The sequence below is a fragment of the Carassius gibelio genome, chromosome A15, assembly GCF_023724105.1.
Source record: "Carassius gibelio isolate Cgi1373 ecotype wild population from Czech Republic chromosome A15, carGib1.2-hapl.c, whole genome shotgun sequence".
NCBI lineage: Eukaryota > Metazoa > Chordata > Actinopteri > Cypriniformes > Cyprinidae > Carassius > Carassius gibelio.
Window position 1 is genome coordinate 3613617 of NC_068385.1, and position 18181 is coordinate 3631797.

At 35.2% G+C, this 18181-nt stretch overlaps 2 protein-coding genes across 4 annotated transcripts in view; one reads left to right on the forward strand and one right to left on the reverse strand.

The window, feature by feature from the left end:
• The first annotated feature begins 256 nt into the window (after positions 1 to 256).
• On the forward strand, positions 257 to 2384 carry LOC128028603 (tumor necrosis factor). 2 transcript variants are annotated; one of them, XM_052615867.1, is made up of 4 exons: positions 257 to 563; positions 675 to 729; positions 1096 to 1155; positions 1631 to 2384. In XM_052615867.1, exons 1-4 carry the CDS (start codon positions 384 to 386, stop codon positions 2062 to 2064), a joined length of 729 nt encoding a protein of 242 aa, XP_052471827.1. In that variant the 5' UTR covers positions 257 to 383; the 3' UTR covers positions 2065 to 2384. The 2 variants fall into 2 exon arrangements, with proteins under 2 accessions (XP_052471827.1, XP_052471829.1); XM_052615869.1 differs by having other exon boundaries at positions 258 to 563; positions 1634 to 2384.
• A 1448-nt stretch (positions 2385 to 3832) lies between these two features.
• Positions 3833 to 18181, reverse strand: part of LOC128029546 (gamma-aminobutyric acid type B receptor subunit 1-like) — a 54581-nt gene continuing 40232 nt past the window's right edge. Inside the window, exons 22-25 of one of the 2 annotated variants that reach the window (XM_052617390.1) lie at positions 12263 to 12391; positions 11219 to 11359; positions 7157 to 7454; positions 3833 to 6024 (exon numbers count right to left, since the gene is read on the reverse strand). In XM_052617390.1, coding sequence (XP_052473350.1) covers positions 7194 to 7454; positions 11219 to 11359; positions 12263 to 12391 — 531 coding nt within the window. In that variant the 3' untranslated portion in view covers positions 3833 to 6024; positions 7157 to 7193. Of the gene's footprint in view, positions 7455 to 11218; positions 11360 to 12262; positions 12392 to 18181 lie in introns of both variants that reach the window. The other variant, XM_052617389.1, reaches the window with a different exon arrangement.

Below are 18181 nucleotides of genomic sequence, written 5' to 3' on the forward strand. Positions count from 1 at the left end.
TGTTGAGTATGATATAAATGCAATATCAAATGAATGAAAATCCGATAAAGTGAAACAGACAAAAAACAAAAGCTTCATTTTTATAGGCGTAATAATTATTTTAGTGTAAAGCGTAAAGAGGATGTGTAATACTACTATTTGGCTTGCAGAGTGTGAGGGTGTGAATGCTGTGTGTGGAGCTTAGTGGGTGGAAAGTCGGTGTTTGAGAGCTGAGGGTGTTTTTCCCTTTTCAAACCTACCTCTGTTCCTCAAGCTGGTTGCATACTGACATCACCGGAGTTTCCCCTATCTTATTATATATATCCAAGCACACTGTATGGAGAGTAGACAACTTCAGTTCAAAAGCTCTCACAAAAAGGAACACATCTCGGAGAACTAACAGCATGGTGAAATACGAAACAACGTTATTAGATATGGAAGCCGGCGCAGGGGGAGTTTATAAGACAATGGTGGCACCTTCACCAGTGAAGTCCTCCCGCAGCTGGATATGGGAGACGGTCGCTGCTATCGCTTTTGTCACCCTCTGTGCCGTGGCAGCTGTTTTCTTCGCCTGGCATGTGACGGTAAGACTGAAACTTTAGTGTGGGATGATAATATTATTCAAGTACATAACAGTGTGAATTCATTTGAAATGCGCCTTTGATAAACAACATTTTCAATGTCTTTTTTTATAGAAACAGAACCAAAGAGGGAACTTCTTACCAGAAAAAGAGATCAGCACACCAACAGGTAAAAAACATTCCCAGCTTTCAAGACTCTGTTAGCCCTTTTCAAAGCTGATTCTGAATCGCATGAGAAAACGCAACTGTGTTACGAGGTGGTTATTTTGTAGACTGTAAAAAAAAATATATATATTTTTTTTGAAAACAAAAAAAAAAGCATGCAGGTCTACTCCTAAACCCAAAACCTAGGGGTAGATAGTAAGCAGATGTAAAAAAAATAAATAATTGAAATTGCACCAATTTATACAAATTAGCCACCAATTCACCACAATGTAAAACAGTTATGAATTGCCATGAGTGCCTTAAGTAAAATACATGCTTAAAAAATTATTTTATGGGTATCTGAAACTGACTCCAATCCTCTTTTCCACAGAGCAAGGAAAAATACTAAAGCAGATCGCTGAGAGAACAAAAGCTGCCATTCATTTACGTGGTGAGTCTCAATCTGTGCCTTTGACTTTTCTCTGTGCACCAGGTTCATATTCATTGCAGGTCATTTCAAGAGACTGAGTTTAGTATTCTCAGCCAAGTTCATCTTATCAGATTGTCAAAAATCTCAGATTCAAGAAAAGCATTTATTGGCGCAGAGCTGCTCAATGGCCTCCCACTTGCAACAAGCCTGAATGGTTCATTAAACATTAGCTAATGTAGATTTCCTAGTGTAATAAACCGTCATTCAAATACAGTGATATATTTGGCTTTCGGTGGGTGGCAAGATGTGGGGAGACTCCAGAAAACTTCCTGATTACTTAATCGCATGTTCCACCAAAGATAAAGACTGGGATCATTAACTCAAACACCCAGATTGGAAACAGGCCCATTTCTACTAGTTTATGACCTAGATTTTTAGTAAACACAGTTAGAATGAGTTCGTGGTCACATTCTCACACATTTCTCTTCTCTGTTAGCAGGTGAGCATGACAGCAGCCTAGAGCCTGATTCTCTGAAGTGGGTCAGCGGCGTGGATCAGTCGTTCGAACAGGGCGGCCTCAAGCTGGTCGACAACAAGATTCATATTCCCGCCGACGGCCTTTACTTTGTGTACAGCCAAGTGTCCTACGCCATACTGTGCAATGAAAAGAATGAAAATGATGGCTCTCAGAAGTTCCTTAGCCACAGCATCTGGCGTTATACAGATGCGGTGGAACAGTGGAAGCCTCTGCAGAATTCGGCCCACTCCATATGCCAATCACTTGAGAACGACAGGACCACGTACAGCACCATCTATCTCGGCGCCGTCTTTAAGCTCATGGAGGGAGATAAGCTGTCGACCAAAACCACCTACGTGGCCAACGTCGAGGAAGAGTATGCCAAAACATTCTTTGGAGTGTTTGCTTTGTGATTTATTAGCCACAAGAGTAGTGTGGCACAGTATGAAGACAAGTGTTTTATGTTAAAACTTCCAAAGTATGTTCTCAGGGCGTTTGCTTTACAGTAGTTTGTCTAATGCTGAGTCCTTATTGCATGGTGTCCTAATATTTTAGTTCTAAAACACACCAGATGCAGTGAGAGCTATGTGCTGAATACTATGTACTTAGGCATGAGCGCTATACCAAGAGCACTACAACTCGGATATTTATTTTAAGCTAATATGATGTTTATCATCTTACGTATTTCGTTGAAGAAATGATAAGGAATGTAGATGTTTTAAAAATAACAATGTTTTTTGTGGTATATATTTATTTATGACTTTTGAGCGTATTTAATGTATTTTATTTTATATGTCTTATTTATCTATTTATTAATGATTGTATTTGCTATTATTTAGAAAATGATTGTACTGAAAGAGTTTTACACTCATCCTGTGATTCTGACATTTGATGGTGAATAAACACGAAGTCTCAATGTAATGTACTAGTCTCATTCCTAACCGTAAATTAAAAAGAAGAAGCAGCTTGTGACAGGTCATATGAACACAATGGGGGATTTCTGCATTCCTGTACATGACCTGTGGTTCTTTATCTTCCTAAAGTCTAACTTCCTTTTATTTGTCAGAAATGAGGTCACTGCTTGTTTCTCTCGTGAACATACACTGCTTTCTCCCAGGTGTGATTCGAAACAAAAATAGAGTGCTGAATTAACAGGATTGCATCACTCCATTGGTTACATTTGTGAAGGGTGGTGATCTCACAATTTAGTGCAACAATGTAACTGTGAATTCCAGGGCCGCTTTGATCTAAAAGAACCCTAACTGGACAGACTCCAACATTTTTGTCAGAATCACCAGAAACTATTTTTTTAAAAACAAAAATTAAACAGGTTAGATGCGCTAACAGCTAAAATGTGTAGTCTTGTGTGAAATTTCACCGGATTGAGGGTTTAGTAGACTAAAGGGATCGACATAATCACACTTTTCCAGTGAATAGCAAATTCTAAAAACTCAACAGCACGATAAAGCATTTAAATGAGGTGCCCCGTGTTTATGAGCTTCTATGAACAAATTGCATGCATTTCTAAATCTTTTAACATACAGACATGCAGAGTTAAAATTATTTTTTTAAGAATGTATAAAATACAAAACATTATGTTTTGTATTATTATTTTGTACTTCTATTTTGTACCTTTACATAAATAAAATTAATAAAAATACATATAAGAACCATATATATTCACATATTTTTTGTAAGATTCAGTATATATTATATATTTATATGTATATATATATATATATATATATATATATAGAGAGAGAGAGAGAGAGAGAGAGAGAGAGAGAGAGAGAAACAAAAATAAAAAGAATAAAAATAAATACAAAAACAATACATATTTACAAAATATTTTGTAAAATACAGTTTCTCATAAATACAACATTTATTTTGTAAATATATATATATATATATATATAATCAAACACACACACACAAACACACACACACACACACACACACACACACACACACACATATATATATATATATATATATATATATATATATATATATATATATATATAATCATATGAAATGTATAGTACTTAAAATTACGAATATAAGTACGAAACATCTTCATCGAATATTTTAGCATTTTCATTATTTTGTCTTGACACTGTTTTATTGTTTTTTCTTGAGATCTTAAGACTTAAACTGCATCATGAACAATCCCGGCTGCACTCTCAGTGCAAAGTAATGAGTTTATTGAATGTTGACATCCACAAAGTTTGCATAATTAGAGAAACTTTCTAAAACTTAACACACATACAGTTTTTTTTTCAGTTGAAAAATTACATGGGAATTAATTACATTAATTACTTTTATATGCTGTGAAGTATCAAAAACAAGCCAAAAATCCTTGTGGTATAGTGCACACACCTGACAGTTAAACAAATTGAAGGAAAATCCATTACTGCTACAACCACAGAGTCAGTAGAGAAATAAATGCCTCAGAATAAGAACCACCCTCCCGTGTACGTCAGTAGTGACTCCACTCAGATGTTTACAAAGAACCTCTCCCATCCATTCAAAAGGCACTGTTTCAGTAATCACAGATTGTACCTCTACCGTGTGTCAAGTGTTACAGTATAGTCACACCCTGAGCTACATTACTAGAATGCTGATATATAGAAGGAAATGATGTTCTGTACCATGCCTAGCTGTCCAGTAACCAACTGAGAATCACTACTTGTTAGTTAGTTTATACTTGAGTACTTTTCATACAAGAATGAAACATGCAACAATGCACAACTTAAGTTAAAATCCCCAAATATTATATTATTGTGTAAACAAGTATTACGTGATTGTCTTACCATAGGATATAATTTAATTTAATTTAATTTAATTCATTTAAATAAATATTAAACCACTTTAATATTGCAATAATTCTAAATATACATAGATATTGTCCACTGGTACAAAAGTTTAAGCATTGACTACACTTAATAATATTTTTTTGTAAAAATGCAAGAGGAGAGAGTCAATAAAATTTTTATAGATCTAGATATGGTTATAGTTTCTACGATTTTCTGCCACTATGACAGTGTTTATGAGGTGATACATAATTAAGAAAGTCTCCAAGCATAACATTTCATTTTAAATGTTACAGAATGGTAATAAATATCATTTAAAAATTTTACAAAAAGAGTGGTATCATCCTTACAACACATATAAACTACGGTGAAGACTATTTGTTTACTGTTCCTTGAAAGAGGCACAAAATTATAGTTTTTTAACCATAAAAAAAATTTAACACTTTAACTTGAAAAAAACAATAAATATATTAATAAAAATATTGCACAGACCAAGTAATGGTCTTGAATTTGGGGGAAGAAATGTATAATCTGGAGGAATACAAGTGTAAAGAGCACTCATTTGTCTACTGTTATTCATTAAAGGCATAACATTACTCAATATCAATATATGGTAAAATTTTTTATAAATTTCGAGATAGATGTGATGTATGATGTGAGATGTGTTTTTGTTTGATTTGGCCCAAAAGTGCAAAAGCTACAGAAGCTTGTTTAGAGGCCTGTGCGTGTCTTTTTTTTTTTTTTACTCAAACTGTGACGTAACACACAAATCACAAACATCGCAGGTGATTTGACAAACAAATAAGCCATTAGCTATGATCTAATCAAAAGTATCTTGCATCGCGACTGTATGCTAATAAGAGGGATGCAAATACAGTCCAAACTAAAACAGACTCTTCTTTCATTCTTTTCCATTTCACTTCACTTCACTTCTAATACTACGGTCGTAAAAACAGTCAGAGAGGGAGTCAGAGAGGGTGAGACAAGGACAGAACAGCCATTAAAGCACCCTGGCACACGGCCGCAGGGATTAAAGGAGAGAAAGCATACGAGGAAAATAGAGTATCGACCAGACTCGGGTCAAACACCTTTAGGAGTAAGTAAATCACAGGTGCAACTAAAACCTTGTCTCATTTCCTTTGTGAACTGGATGAGAGAGAGAGAACGATTCATCTGATACCGTCTGCTGGCACAGAGCAAGGTCTGTCTCATTAAAGTGACAGTCTCATCAAATGCTAAGCGAAGCACGGAGACGTGCTCTTCTTCCTTCGCTGTCACTCAACAAAATAATTCAAAGAAATGTTTGACCGCGTCTGGCTCCAGCACCCACACAATCCTTCCTTAACACTCCTGTCCCAGTGTTTAAAAGACGCTTAATCTGAAGGGATTTACAGAGGTCCAATTGCAAAAACAGTCAGTTCCCCTTGAAGAAGTCCAATTTAAGTCAAGGGCATGGGCACAATAATAGCAGTGAACAAACCTGATTTAAGAAACTCAGCTCGTCTTCACTCCTGCTTCAACCAGAATCTCTAACATTCAGTCAGCAGTTAGACCTTGCTCCTAAAGGAATATTACAGATTCAGTACAAGTTAAGCTCAACTGAAAATGTTCATCAGCTAACCTGATTCCCATTTGTCCCTCTTTTGCTTGTATATATAAAAAGCTTACAATGAGACATTTACAATGGAAGTACTTGAGGCCAAACTGTTTCAAGTTGCAATAAAACAGATGTAGCAACTGATCTTTTTTCCTCCGTATTGTCAATTACATCCGAGAGCAATGTATTAGCGAAACGGAAGAAATGCAGGGTGGTACTCGGTTCTACGTAGTGGTTTCTGATCGATTAGACTAAGTCCAGCATATGCGATCACAGAAAAGTCTGACGTTTTCAATAGAAGGTCTAGTTTTCTACATTTTGACTTAACATAATGAGGTCACAATGTAAACCGATGAATTGTTCGCAATAACATGCATTTTAGGACACAGATAAGGCGAATTTTTATTTTATGTTGACCTTAAATACTCACTGTTTCAAAAGTCAAGTCATATGATATAAGCAGTATGCATGTTTACATGATTTAGTGTCTTAAATTGCTAACTGACCTTTTCGGTGTATAATTATATTGAATTTTACAACTGTGGCATAATTACAAGCTTGACATTTCTGGTTTTAAGTTCTCCAAAAACTGACCCCAATAACTTCCACTGTAAATGTTTCGAAAAATAGGGACAAGTCAATTTTTTTTGTTGTTGTTGTTGTTGTGCTATTCAGCTTTACACCACACATGCTGTCAATTCAGCTGGTACTGAATCCAGAACATTCCTTTAAAGAAGGTTTGATTAATGGACAAGGACTGCAGAGTTATATCCTGACATCACTGGTCTCTGTTACTGAATATGCAACATGATGCTGAAAATAAATCAATCATATTAAAATAGAAAACGGTTTTAAATGGTTATAATATTTCACAATGTTACTTTCTACTGTATTTACCAATCAATTAAATGTAGCCTTGACAATTAAAAAAACTTACTGACCCAAACCTTTTGAATTTATATGAATGGACTCATATAAATAGAGTTTAAAATAATGTGTTTTTATAACAGAGATAGGGAATTATCAAAAGTGAATGTCAGGAAAAGCTGAATTAAAAACTCAATTAAAGTCCATAAACTACAAACACAACTTTACATTGCCTTCTTGAGATTCCACCGTCCTGGATTTGTACTCATTTGTACAGCAGGGGTAGACGGCTGTTGTGGCAGTTGTTTCGGCTCAGTTTGCCCTCGCCTTGGTACAGGTTGGAAGAATTGGAGAAGGACGCAGGCAGGGAGTGTTTGTCCTTTGCGGGGGAGTAGCTGGGGGGTTCAGCCTGAGACGACGGGACGCTGTGGTTCTGGTTCTGATTCTGGACGGACGGGCGTCTGCGAGAACGCAAGGCCTGACGTTCTGCGAGCTGATTCCGCAGCTCCGTCACTCTTTCTTCCTTCTGCATACAAAAACATTAACATTAATAGTATTAATTTTGCTTAACTTCTCAATTGTTTTTCAACAGAAGAAAGTCAGTCACACAGTTTGGAACCACATGAGAATGAGTAAATTATCTACTCTTTCAACATTTCCTTTAACGTGTATTTCCTGTGATGGCCCAAGATGCGGCCACACATCTCTTGAGTGGTAACGTGCTTTCACACATCCCCATACATCAACATTTATCTTTATCTTATACGTTGTTTTGTGATTCATATGTTGCAGTTGACGTAATACTTCAAACTGATCTGAGATTACAGTACACATAAAGAATCAGACTCGGTTTATTTGTCATTCAAATACATTCTAGTATATGTTGTACTGGACACTTTTGTTGATCTTGTTTTCTGTGTGCTTCCTTGATGTGGTCTGTGTTGACAGAGGAAGCAGTGGTGGAGGTTTCAGAGGTATTGACATGGGGTCCTCTCGCATGAAAGGACTGGATCACTGCTTTTCACCACTATTTAGTTCTGTTCACCAGTATTAAAGGATTAATGAACTGTAGGTTCTTTTCTTTTGCATGTTTTTTAGGACTGTTGGTGTGGGTGTGTGTTTATATATATATATATATATATATATATATATATATATATATATATATATATGTACCGTATTTTCCGGACTATAAGTCACACTTTTTTTCATAGTTTGGCTGGTCCTGCGACTTATAGTCAGGTGCGACTTATTTATCAAAATTAATCTGACATGAACCAAGGGAAATGGACCAAGAAAAAACATTACCGTCTCCAGCCGCCAGAGGGCGCTCTAAGCTGCTCAGTGCTCCTGTAGTCTACACTGAAAACATAGAGCGCCCTCTGGCGGCTGTAGACGGTAATGTTTTCTCTTGGTTCTTGGTTCTAAATAAATGCTACTTAAAGTCCAGTGCGACTTATATATATGTTTTTTTCCTCATCATGACTTATTTTTGGACTGATGTGACTTATACTCAGGTGCGACTTATAGTCCGAAAAATACGGTATTTAGAATATATTTGGGTGATTTTTTTTTTTTTTTTTTTTTTTTTTTACTTTTCCCTGGGAAACTTTCTCTGCCTTCTTTGCTTTGACTCTTTGGTCCCTTACAGTTCCTCTTACATAAAGCATATCCTGGCCTTACTGAATGAACAACTCACCAGTGGTGTCAAAAGTATTGGCTTTCATTACTCAAGTAGAAGTATAGATACTAGGTCTTAAAAAGACTTTTGTAGAAGTTGAAGTATCAACTCACGCTTTTTACTCAAGTAAAAGTGTAAAAGTACTGGTTTAAAAAACTACTTAAAGTATAAAAGTAAAAGTAATGTAAGGGAACAAATGCCATTAAGAACAAAAGCTTAGGCCGCACCACAGGGGCCTATTGTGAACTACCCCACCTCCTAAAAAAAAAAAACATTTTTCTAAAGGCCATAATGAATATAATGTTATATTAAATGTTCATGTTGAAAAATTTGGGATGCACTAGGCTACATGTTTCAACAACATATATGCCCATTGAAAATGAACGCATTTTAGTACAATGCAAATACATTAAAGGACTAGAGATATGATGACTAGTTGCCAATAAGTATTGTTATGGTGCAAAAAGTCAAACTTTAGAGGCATGTCATCAATAACCTTTAATGGAATGTAAATGTACATCCAAGCTTAGCTGCAGGAATCTGCGAGGGCAATGGACAAGAACATTGGTGCAGGCTTAGTAACAATTACTCTTGTAACGTTGTCTATTTACAATAAGCATTATAGTGCTGTCAAAATTAATGATTAATCCAAGTGATTAATCAATACCTAAAAAGGAAAATTAACTCATAATCCCGATACCTTCTTGATTGACAGCTTCCTGTATTCGGTACATACGTATGCTATGTTAAGTTACAAAGTTGGTATAGCCTAGATATCACAACATTGTCAATCGCAAACGATAATTTATTAAAACGTCTCACTACCGAACTACCAACAGTAGCTTTATTTGTGGAGAACGAAGATAAAGCACCCATTTGGTAAATGAGCCAGTGAGAAATAATAACTTTTAAATAGGGTCCAGTGCCTTTTCGATACTTTTAAAACAGTACAGGCGCCTAAATGGTGCCTGAACCTATACTTTAAAAAAAGAACTATGGATAACTTAAAAGAACATTCCAAATATTTTAAATAAATCCATAGCTTTCACCTTGGATGCTCTCACTTCCCAAGTTGTGCTTCCCTTAATCTAAGGCTAATAAATGTATTTCACAATCTGGGTCATTATTTAATATAAAACCACACATAATTCTACTGTATATCTGTCACTCACTCTGATATTTAGTTAAGATGAGTGCTGTCTGTCACTGTCTTAAATCAGTTCTGTGAATGACTGTATGCTCATTCTTTATAAAGTAGCAACAATGTCGTTTGTAAAGTACAGTAATGTGCAAAAGTCTTAGGCACATTAGTATTTTCACCCCAAAAAAGGGTTTTAAGCCAGTTATTTAAATCTTTTGCTTTAGTGTGTCCATAGTAAATATCAGTTTGCCATTAATTTTAATAATAATCTAGTGCGATTTTGAATGCACAAGCAGTTTGACAACGGCAAAATGAATGTTTGGAAATGTAAACTGATATTTTCTACCGACACACTACAGCAAAATATATAAACAGCCGAACACCATTCTTTTAAGTGAAAATACTAACGTGCCTAAGACTTTTGTACAGTAGTTAGTGTATGTATAAAGTACGTATGATTAAATTAATATTTAGTATAAGTATATTTAAATAAGTGTAATTAAAGTATTTGTTCGGTCATGTGTTAAGGGCTAGATTTTCACTGGAGGAAACGGCTGTGACAAGCGAAAACTTTACAGTAGATGAGAAAGCGACAGCTTCTTCGTGACCTTTTGTAAACTGTATTTATGACAAATAACTTCACTGATACAGATTCTAACAATCTATTGATAAACACACACCTTATGTCCTCTGTCTTTGTTTGAGCTCGTGCTGCTCCGCCGCGGTCTGCGGATTGAAGAGCGCGCTGAAAGACGGGGAGGAGACCGGTCTGACGCCGGTTTCATATGATATTTAAGCCGACTGACTCTGAGGCGATCGGATACCGGTTCCATACCCAACCCTACTTTTAAGAAATACATTTTATGATAAACGAACCAAAAACTGTCTATGCCCTTGCTGGAGGGTGATGTAATTTGTGTCATGTGCAGGTGCGATGGATCGCATACAAACCAATAGGGTGTCGGGATGGTATCTGTTTATACTTCTCATCCAACCACAATCAAATTCACTACATCCGGATTGCGCGATTTATCTGGATAGGTTTTTTTTTTTTTTTTTTTTTTGAGTGATGACAAGCCGGAATGAAAACAAGGCGAAATGAAATACCAGTAACGAAGCTATTTTTAAAATGTAAGGAGTAGAAAGTACAGATACTTGCGTGAAAATGTAAGGAGTAGAAGTAAAAAGTCGGCTGAAAAATAATTACTCAAGTAAAGTATAGATACCCCAAATTTCTACTTAAGTACAGTAACGAAGTATTTGTACTTCGTTACTTGACACCTCTGCAACTCACAAGGTCAAAGACAAAATCGAGTACGATATAATTTCAGAAATTCATTCTACCCTTCTGGGATCCCACTTTGCGCAGTAATTTGTTAATCTATTATGGTGTAAGTTAAGACACGAGCTGCGAGAACATGAGGAGAAGAGGAAGTGATGGATGGAGGGAGAGAGAAGGAGCACGTGCCTCTTGAATGATCTTCTGGAGTTCCCTGTTCTCGCGCTCCAGCTGTCTTGACTTCTCCTCATCGTTGTTGTTGGACGAGCCGGTTTTCAGCGTGTCCTGCTGCTCCGACTGCCACTCGCCACGAGTGATCAAACGCCGTATCTGCAGAAACGAGCGTTAAGATCTATGAGGCGCCTCACTGAATTTATGAAATCAATAGTTCATATGTGAGATGTTGTGCAGGAGAGGACAGGTAATCAGTAAGGGATCATTTACAGCCAGGCAGTCGCAAAATAAATCACTCCGAAGAGTTTATTCAGTGATAAACCTCTTTTTTTGTACATTATCAGGTTTATTAACATAAATAAATAAATGGACATGAAATACTGATTTATTATTTCATTATGTGAGAAGAAACCACAAAGCAAGCATAAAATAAAAATGGCATAAGAGTAATTTACAATTAAATAGTAATATTAAAAACAAAGATTAAAAAAACTTCAAAAGCACATAACTAAATTAATAAAAACTTACAAAGAAAATGAATTAAAAACTGAAAATATAAAATAATACAATAACTAAAAAATAAACTAAAATTAAAAGTGAAAATAAAAAAAGCTAATTCAATATTTACATTTCATAATTTAATACAAATTATAATAACTCTTCACACTGCCACAGAGTAATACAGGAAAAACTAGTAGAAATGTTTCACATGATATTTATAGTTCAACAGGCATTATAAAAACAAATTCATATAAAGAAAAATTGACCACATAATATTGTGATTGACCAATCAGAATCAAGCATCTGCCAGTGCTGAGTAAAAAAAAATCAAAAGTTTAAAAAAGAAAGTGTTCTCTGAAATTTTTTTTCTGTTTTGAGGAAACACATTCTCGATGAGATCGAAATGTAAACTTAACACTCTTATGCAGTAACAAAAATGAAACTGAGCCAAGGGAAAGAACCGAAATCAGACAAAATGAGAATTCTGTGTCTGCATAAAGACAAAACAGCATGAATGTGGAAGTGATACGAAGCTGGGGATTATTTAAGTGCTTGTACCTTGGGCACAAAGAGCACCACGAGCGTGATGTAGACAGAGAAGATGATGGCCAGAGAGGCGAATGCAAATGAGGCGTCCTGCTGAGAGGACAGGATCATGGTCACCGGAGCAGTAATCATGCACAGCACCTGCAAACAGAATAAAAAAAGAGAGAAAATAACATTAATAATGTGAATATATAACTGTGAAGATTTTACTTAAATCAGTAGTTTTGCAGGTGAATTCAAATGTAAAATAATTAAATTAAATTACATTGTTAATAATAGTTGCCTAGTAACTAACCAAAATAAGTTTAAATTGATGCACTAAAACCAAAACTGAAATAAAAATAACAAAAAATGAAACCTAAATAGTAATATTTAAATAATAATAATATTTACAATAATGTGACAAAAAAAGCACACAACAAAATTGATCAGATCTTTATAACTATCTGTCTGTCAGTCATTTTGCAGGTGATTAAAAGAAAAGAAAACATTAAAACATTAAAAATGAATATATAATTTTTTTTATTTAAACCCACTTATGAATCTGGTTTTGATCTAGTTTGTAAAATCTGATTTCAAGTGTTTGTTTTGCCTTTCAGATAAAAGAGCCAGATATAAAGATAAAACACACACACACACACACACACACACATATATACACTTTTTTTTTTTTGCTGTGTAAACAAGGCCTTCATGTACCAAGCTATCATCACCACTAGGTGGCGTAAATTAACTGTAAGAAAACTTAAATTGCAACGCAGAAAGTGCCATGAATGAGAGCTGAGAAACTGATGAGATAAAGATAGAAAGGAGCATGAAACAAAAACAAAAGGTGAGAGAACTGTTGATGAAAAAGAGTGGTCATTTTGTTGAAACACTTGCAGCAGGCTGCAGAGAGATGAAGATCTTATAGGCTACAATGTGTGGAGATGTCATATCTGGCAGACACAGGGGCGATTCTAGGATTTTTTCAACTGGGGGGCACAAGAGGGGCCACGATTAATACAGAGAGGCCAATCTTGTGTTGTTTGAACTGTATATCCAAATCATTTCAAGAGTTCAGTAACCTTTAAAATCAGTAATAAACAGTGATACCCTATTATATTTTAATAGCAGTTATTCACTGCTCTAAATAAAAAAAAAAATCAAATACAATTTGTATTAACTTTTCACTTTACAAAAGTGAAAGAAAAACTGTAATAAATAAAATAATCCAATGTATGAATAGTGTACAACTCACAAATAATAATAATATAATTTATTTATAATAGCCTTATATAATATATATATATAATAGCCTTATTTATATAAATGCAGAATAACATTAATAATTCATAGAAATAAATACACAATTAATTAATTAATATAACTAATATAAATTTAATATAATTTCATAATGTTTTTGTTTATTATCCACATCCCATTCAATTTGCATAGCAGCAGTTGCAGTAAATTTGCATTGATGAATAAACAAAATCTACTTATGTCAAGGCTAATTAATCTTGAGCATATTGATTTAAAAATATCATATATCCATACTTTGTTAGAAAGCTACTTGTTCAAAAAGGTAGCTTTAATTTAACATGTAAAATATGTGGATCCTATAAAACAGTTTAGAATAGCTTAATTAGTCCAGTGTTGTTTTAGTATTAGTTATTTATTTTGCTATTTAATCATGCATTAAATAATTATGTATGATTTTTTTGAGAATGTTTCTGGGTGTCATCAAATGACGTTTTGTCAATAACTTCTGTGAAGGGAGGGAGAGAGAGCTTTGCAGGGGCAGACAGCAATCGCGGAGCACCATGGTGATTTAGAACGCCAACTGAATTTATTAGGAATCTACAGACGCAAATAGACTAAAGGTGTAGAAAAATAAAGACCTATATGTGTATTTTGGACTTTTTTTTTTTTCACCACAAGTCTGAAAGAAGACATGTTACTGAAGACAAACAGGCCAAAATCTCAAAATTGACCAGTAAAAAAACCGATGTTTTTGCATGTGTCCAGAGGTGGGTAGAGTACCCAAAAACTTTACTCAAGTAAAAGTAAAAGTAATTCTAGAAATATTTACTCAAGTAAAAGTACTAGTCTTGAATAGTTACTTGAGTAAGAGTAAAAGAGTATCGGATAAAAAAATCTACTCAAGTAGTTAGTTACTAGTTACTTTAGGTCATATATACGGAGCCTATTTTTATTTAGATATATAGATAAATGTATGTAATGTATGTGTGCGTGTGTAAATGTATATATTTCATCAGCCTTTACTCCAATTTATTATAAAACCCTGTCTGTTTACTTAAGTAACAGATATAGGTTTCATGCCATAACATATTTTTAATACGACTGACTTTAACTTTCAATGTTAAATTCACATTTAATATAATGTGATATAAATATTGCTACTAATCTTTCATTGTTCAGAAAGAGAGCAAATAACATTTACATTATTAAAGATAATTTTCACTGACAGTCTAGATTGCAATCACTCTCAGAAACTCCCATTAAAATCACTGAAACTGTTAACACTGTGAAATCAATATCTTAATTATAGATTCGTACACACATCTGCACTTTGTTGTTTCTGACGAGAGGATTCGCCAGAAAGAGGTATTCAGTCAGTGAGCGAGTGAAGGAAGCACCGGCATTTCAGCGATGACTCATCGGAACACCTCTGATTGGCCATTGCATTCAAAAGAATCGTGTGTGATTGGTTATAATGCGCAGCGCTGTAAAAACACGTCTATCTCTGGCTCAGCGCCAGCAAGCGATCACAGATCTGAATTTAGCAGCTGATGATATGACTTGCTGAACGTACTCGCACCGGTGTGATTGTATTAAAATTAATAAAATCTTAATCGGCTATTTTTTGTCTTTTGGAAGCTGCATTCAGCTTGACTCCCCTCTGTTATAAGCCACACACGTACAACAAACTACTGTCATAGTGGTATCGTGTACTGTAATCGAATGTAGCCCAAGTTATTACCTGTTAAACAGTAGACAGCACACACGTTCATCTAATAAGGATCTCCATCGCAAGCAAATAATAGCCTTTGCAGATTTGCTTTCAATTCAGTGCAGTTCCATAGCCACGTTTTCAACGCTGCTGATGATAAACGTTACAACTCTGAGTGAACCGCTTCAGACGCTCAGCGCGTTGCTTCAGGGAACTAAACGACTCCTTCAAACTGATTCATGAACCAATTCACTTGTTTGCCAATTGGTTTGATCAAGCCTTTGAACAGAATTGACTCAAAAGAATGAATCATTCGCGAATGGGCATCGCTCATTGCCCAGAGAAAAATAGACGGCGCGTTTGGAATAAACTGAAGCATTTATAACATTTATTGCATTAAGATAAAGTAACGAGAGGTGCGTCGCTCACAGTAACGAAGTAAAAGTACAGATTTTTCCCAAAAAATTTACTCAAGTAAGAGTATAAAGTACCCATTTTTAAATATACTCCGAAAAGTATTAGTTACCCCGAAAAATTACTCAAGTAAATGTAACGAAGTAAATGTTACTACCCACCTCTGCATGTGTCTCACCCATATAGACTTTTAAAAAAAAAAGTCTTAAGTGTGGAGCGTTAGATAAACATTACACGATTTGTTTCGTCACCTCACTTGAGTGAAAAAAGTCGCTAATCGACTGCATGATTCAATAATGACTTTATTAGAATTGCTATTATAGTTTTTTTTAAAACCATTGCTTTAAATTGCGTTGTTGCCTTTATCGGCTCGTTCGGCCGAAATCGTAACGCAGTAAACCCCTTTTAAATTCAGCATCAGAGGAGCATAGTGAATATAATGATTAGCATCTTGGTCTGCTCTAGGAGATAACATCGTCATCGAACCTGGTCTGTCTAACACCGAAAGACGTTAACGTTAGTACCAAACACTTCTTGCACTGCAACAACTCGCTAATCGAAAAACATCAGCTATTTAAAATAGGTGCTTTTTTTTTTGGAAAACAGCAGCTCGCTATTCTTAGTCCTCGTTGAGAAGCATCGCGACTCAATCATGAGTTATTTACTAAACTGAAAGATTATAATTTGAATTTGTGAGTGACAGACAAGTAGAAATGTGGGGGCACACTGGGGGGCCAATCAGTTTTCAGGAGGGGCCAGTGCCCCCATGGCCCCTCCCCTGGCTACGCCACTGGGCAGACAGCGTGGAAAAATAACTGGTATTTACCTTCAACAGCCTAGAATGACTCTACAGAGCGATAACTGCGAGCGATGACCTGACTGTCATGACTGTTAAAGTCAAAGCATCGTCCAGAGCACCACAAGTCTATTTCCTCTCTGACCTCGACAGCACTGGAGCGATACGAGCTATTCTGTGTTCATCTACCAGTCACAAAACATCGCCTGATGGAAAGGAAACCGCTCGTTACGTTTAAGATCTCAAAAAAAGATGTTTTCTGCTGTACGTAGATCAGATTTGTACTTTCCCTTGTGACCTTTTTACCGGCTCGTTTCTGAATCTTGCATCACTGTAAAAACAGAGAGTAAATCCTTTGTTTTTGATCAAGCCCACAACCCTCGAGTAGCATCAAAGCAGGCATGCCGTTCTGGGACTTCATCTGATCTTATGAAAAAATAGCTGTAGGTCTGACGTAAAGCGTCAGTGAATTACCAGTGAAGTGTTCCTTGTTTCCCTAATTAGGATGTTTTAGTCCGAGTTTGAGCAAATGGGGGCAATTATGCAAATAATCCTGCGAAGCACTTGGAGTTATTGCCGGAATCAAACTGTTTGCAAGCAGTGGAGCAATTCAGAGCCAAGCAGAAAAAAACAGCAATCAACACCTCGCTCAAAAACTGTGCTAAAAAGGCGAACATGCAGTTGCTGACAAAAATAAATACACTTAAAATTAGCATTACATCAATGGCTATTATTTTGTTTTCACAGGTAGTCTTTATTGTAGTTATAGATCATATTTAATACATTCATTTGATTTACATTTTATTTCAATCAATAAATAGTAGAAATACATTATATAAATATATTATAGTATAATTTAATATTTATACTTTAATTGCTACAATAAGAAAATAAATCATCAGCTATAAATTAAAAGATAAAGACAAATAAAAGAAGTCTCTTGAATTTAACTATAAATACAAAACTTTATATTAATATTAATAACTTCATTAATAAGTCATAAAGGGCCAGTTAAAATCCGGAAAGATTAAGAAACCAAATAAAAACCTTTTCAAAATAAAAACCTTTATACTAGTATATGCTCTCTTATGCTCATCAAGGTTGCATTTATTTGATCAAAAATACTTAAAATAGAAATATTTTGTAGAAAACATTAGAAAAATGTCTTCACTGTCACTTTTGATCAATATAACGCATAATTGGGGATATATGAATTTCTTTCAAAAACAAACAAACAATCAATTTAGTGATTTCATTCTTGTTTTCTAACAGGTAAAGAGACTTTTTTTCATGGATAAACTGCTTAATTCTTCAGTGCAGACAGACAGCATTTGAAGTGAGATGGGCGGCAAGTAAAACTCTGGGAGCTGCTCGAAAAAAGTCACCTGCTGGGTCACAATTCCTTTTCAAGAAGACGGGCGAGCAACACAATAGCACTAGAGAAACTGCTGCAGCCCCGGGTGACAGCTTACTCAGTTTTCTACCACTGCTTATAAGCAGTTTCACAATTAACTCAACTCAACCGTTTGTCATATATTTATAAAGGAGTCACATGTTGTGGCTGCTAAACTCCAGGGGAAGAGATACTAGTTAAATAGTTTTGTATAGAAGCGCACAGTATTCCTTAAATACATATGATACATATAATTATACAGTATATTTGATGAAACAGTCATGTGTTTCTCCCAGCTGTCAGCTATGGTTAGACTACACTTCGAGGACATTTTGTGCTGTAAATATATAGAAATATCCAGCGGCCAGACTT